Consider the following 3,489-nt stretch of genomic DNA (forward strand, 5'->3'; position numbering starts at 1 on the left):
TTTCCATAATGTTGTCAGACACAAGCACTTTTTATGGACATATTTTGATGGCCGCATTGTTGTCCCGAAGGATTAACATCAGTTTACGCTGCGACCATAGCAGCCCTTTTCACAAATATTTTTGCATCAGAAAATGACATAATGTAAGTTTAATGCAAAAGTCTCAAATGTCAAAGCAATGGTCAGACAGGATGCTCTAACTTAGTCTACAGCACAGCTTCACTACAGCCCTTCTACACAGTCAGCACTACAGTACCTCAATACGCTGCATGCAAACTGTTAAATCAGTAGAACAAGTACAGTCAAAGCTAAACTAGGTAAGTATATTAGTTGCAAAGATAAAACATGCATGATTTCCATTTGAAGACCTAGAGCTGAAAAATAGTAGTGTCAAGAAAAACTGAGGATAAAAAATTAGTATATATAAAGCACCAACACTCTGTGTCAGAGAGGGAAATATGTACAAGTATTTGAGTATTTCAAGAGTATTTTGAGAGACTTCCTACTTTTCCTTCACTATATTTAAAATGTAAATATAATAACTTTTACTTCACAACATTTAACTGGCAGCTGAAGTTAGCAGTTTCTTTACAAGGAACAGTTTTACATGAAAAATACATAAGCTGATGCTGTGTGTTATTTAGACTTGGAGAAATTCTTGTTCCAGCCCTGTTTCGTATATGAGTGTACCTAACACAGTGAGGCGGGCTGAGGCTGAGTCCTGGTCTATCTCAGATTTAACAGTGCAACTGTACGCTCCCTCGTCGCCCTCGTTCACATTGGGGATGGTCAGTGACTCCTCGTCTTTCCTCAGCCTGGGAGACAAACAGAGAGAGAGGACTTTTTATACAGCAATGCTTCAAGTTTACTTTGTCTCTTTTGGAGCTGACATCTGTACAAACTACAAAAGATACTCCTGGCACGTTTTAGCTTGGTTTTCACTCCAAGACAAGTTACTGTTGTATGCCTTAACTTGAGCTAGAGCTGACTTTGATTACTCCAGTGTTTAAACATTTTTTTTAGCTGCAAATTACTGAAGATTTTTTTGGCAAAATATCTGACCTATATTTACCCTGTCGTATAAAAAGTTTCTGCAGGTTTTAACAGGTTAAATTTAAGACTTTTTAAGACCATTATGAATGCAATGCAAAGACCTGTCCATACTTGGAAAAATACAAAGGATATGGAGGAAAATCTGTATTGGTTTCATGTCAGTTTCGTTTTGTAGTTGCAGCATGATCAATAAAGTTTATTTTTTTTACCAAAAACACAGCTTTCCAGTCAGTTTGTCTGACCTATCAAAATTATATTTAAGACATTTAAAAGCCTAAAAGTCAGATATATATGTATACAACAAGAGGATATGATTATGATTGAATTCTTCTTTTTTTTAAATAAAGCAATCTACCTTACAGTTGACTTTATATTAATGTCTCAAAAGTGAATGTGCTGAATGGGTGGTGTGGGGGTTATGGGGGAATTGGAATAAACAAACGAAAGGGAGTATTAGAATTAAATTTTTCCAGTAATATGTCAAACCAACTTTTGACATGGTTTTGACGGATGCAGGACTGAAGCATCAGAGATGTTTTAGGGTCAGTGTAGGTGCCGTTACCTCCATCCCATGTTGAGAGGCTTGTCGTCCTTGGTCCAGGTCACGGTGATGGGCAGGGTAGGATCAGACTTCACCTTACAGTTAAAGCGGGCTGTGGAGCCCCTGATGGCTGACTGGTGCTCCGGGGCTCGAACAATACGAGTTGGCTCTGAGTGGGAGTGAGGTTGAAGAGGAACACATACGTGCACATACTACATGAACTTACACATTTAGATGCATCCTTGAAAATCAGCGAAAGGTGAAACTGATGGCCGACAAATGTAGTGTTTTCTTGTCCCTGATGCTTGGTCATTGTTCTATTAGACAATTTATATTCCTTTCCTTTTTTTTCTTCTACAGGCCTACTGTGTATACTTATTAAGTTTTCTTACATGGCTTAAAATCAAAAAGGCCTTGCGACAACCTATTAAGCTTTAGCAACCCCTAGTGGTTGGGAACCACTGCTGTAAGGCCACCCTGTTGTCCAATATACCACCACAGTGGGTTCTAAGACTTTTTTTTTCTGTTGAAGCAAGTGAACTAAATCTGCACAGGTGTGAGACAACTTCACTTATAACTAATTTGCATTAGCAGATCTATAGTGGAGAAAATGGAATGGCACCAGTGATTTCTACATCCAAGTGTCCACCTTAGCGTCCTTGGTACACTTTCTGTGGAGCATAGGAGCATCTCACTTGTTGGACTGGAAAATGTAATCAAGGCAGCAGATTCTTCCAAAGTTTGTTTAACTAAGCAAACCCGTAGGATGTGAAAGTATTTTGTAGGAGACAGGAATGACAAAATGTGTTTTGAATTTGAATTTAAAAAAAAATGAATGTGAAATGAAAATGTATATCAACCAAACCAGTGGCAGAATAGTTAACCTGTTTATTATTATTATATATTTTTTTTCAGTTCAGTTCTGCCCTGAATACTAGGATGGATATGTTTTGCAGTGTATGCAGTCTGAATACAAACATGAGAAGATAAGGCAGTTTAGTTTTAAGGCACAAGAGATTGGAGCTGTTTGGCACGAGGAAAGAAAATAATTTCATCTTTCACACACAATTCTGACATGCAATTGGAATCAATTTAAAGTCGTGTTGGAGCAGATTGTAGCACATGTACTCTGCTGTAGGCTGCACATGATGTTACATGGTTACAGAATAACCTCATATAAAAATGTCATGGCAAAGTTGCAAGATGACTAGTTTTGGATGCTGAGTCAAACAGGATCCCTCACACGAGTCTGAGTGCAGCAGAGGTGTAATGTCTGACCTTTGACCTCCAGGCGGACTTGGTTCTCAGCTGATCCTAGGATGCTGTTGGCCAGGCAGGTGTAGGTGCCCTCATCCTCTGCTCGGGCCCGTTTGATCTCTAGGGTCCCATTGATGTAAACACGGTACTGACCGCCGTCCAGCCCACTGCCCTGTCCGTTCTTAAACCTACACACAAAGAAAACACATAGACATGGCTTAAAAACTGAAAATTTAACAATAAAGTTAACAATTTAGTGTCTTTCTCAGTGACACATGGATAAGGGCTCTCAGTATTTTTGGATTTAAGTAAACAAAAACACATGAGATGCTCACCAGCGTAGCTCCGGCAGAGGGGACCCAAAGAAGGGACAGTCCAGGAAGGTGCGGTTGTTCTCGATGACTTTAATCAGCTGGTTTTTGGGGCCCAGCATCCTCGGAGGCATGTCTACAAAGAGAGGAATCACACCTTTACAAATTCATCACTCACAAGGACTCTTCGGGTCACAGAATATGTAAACCATTGAACCATTGAAAGCATCCTGTCCAGCTGCATCACTGTGTGGGGCGGGAGCTGCACTGAATACAGCAGAAAAACACTACAACGCATAGTGAACACAGCTGGTAAGATCATTGGTG

The 3,489-nt window shown here is 39.8% G+C and overlaps 1 protein-coding gene across 1 annotated transcript in view; it reads right to left on the minus strand.

The window, feature by feature from the left end:
- Nucleotides 1-3,489, minus strand: part of nfasca (neurofascin homolog (chicken) a) — a gene marked incomplete at its 3' end in the record, with an annotated part of 54,110 nt that overhangs the window by 19,828 nt on the left and 30,793 nt on the right. Inside the window, 3 exon segments of the mRNA XM_035662194.1 lie at nt 691-815; nt 1,616-1,763; nt 2,873-3,039. Coding sequence (XP_035518087.1) covers nt 691-815; nt 1,616-1,763; nt 2,873-3,039 — 440 coding nt within the window.

The sequence above is a fragment of the Morone saxatilis genome, unplaced genomic scaffold, assembly GCF_004916995.1.
Source record: "Morone saxatilis isolate NCDOM2014 unplaced genomic scaffold, NCSU_SB_2.0 Contig18, whole genome shotgun sequence".
In the NCBI taxonomy this organism is placed as follows: domain Eukaryota; kingdom Metazoa; phylum Chordata; class Actinopteri; family Moronidae; genus Morone; species Morone saxatilis.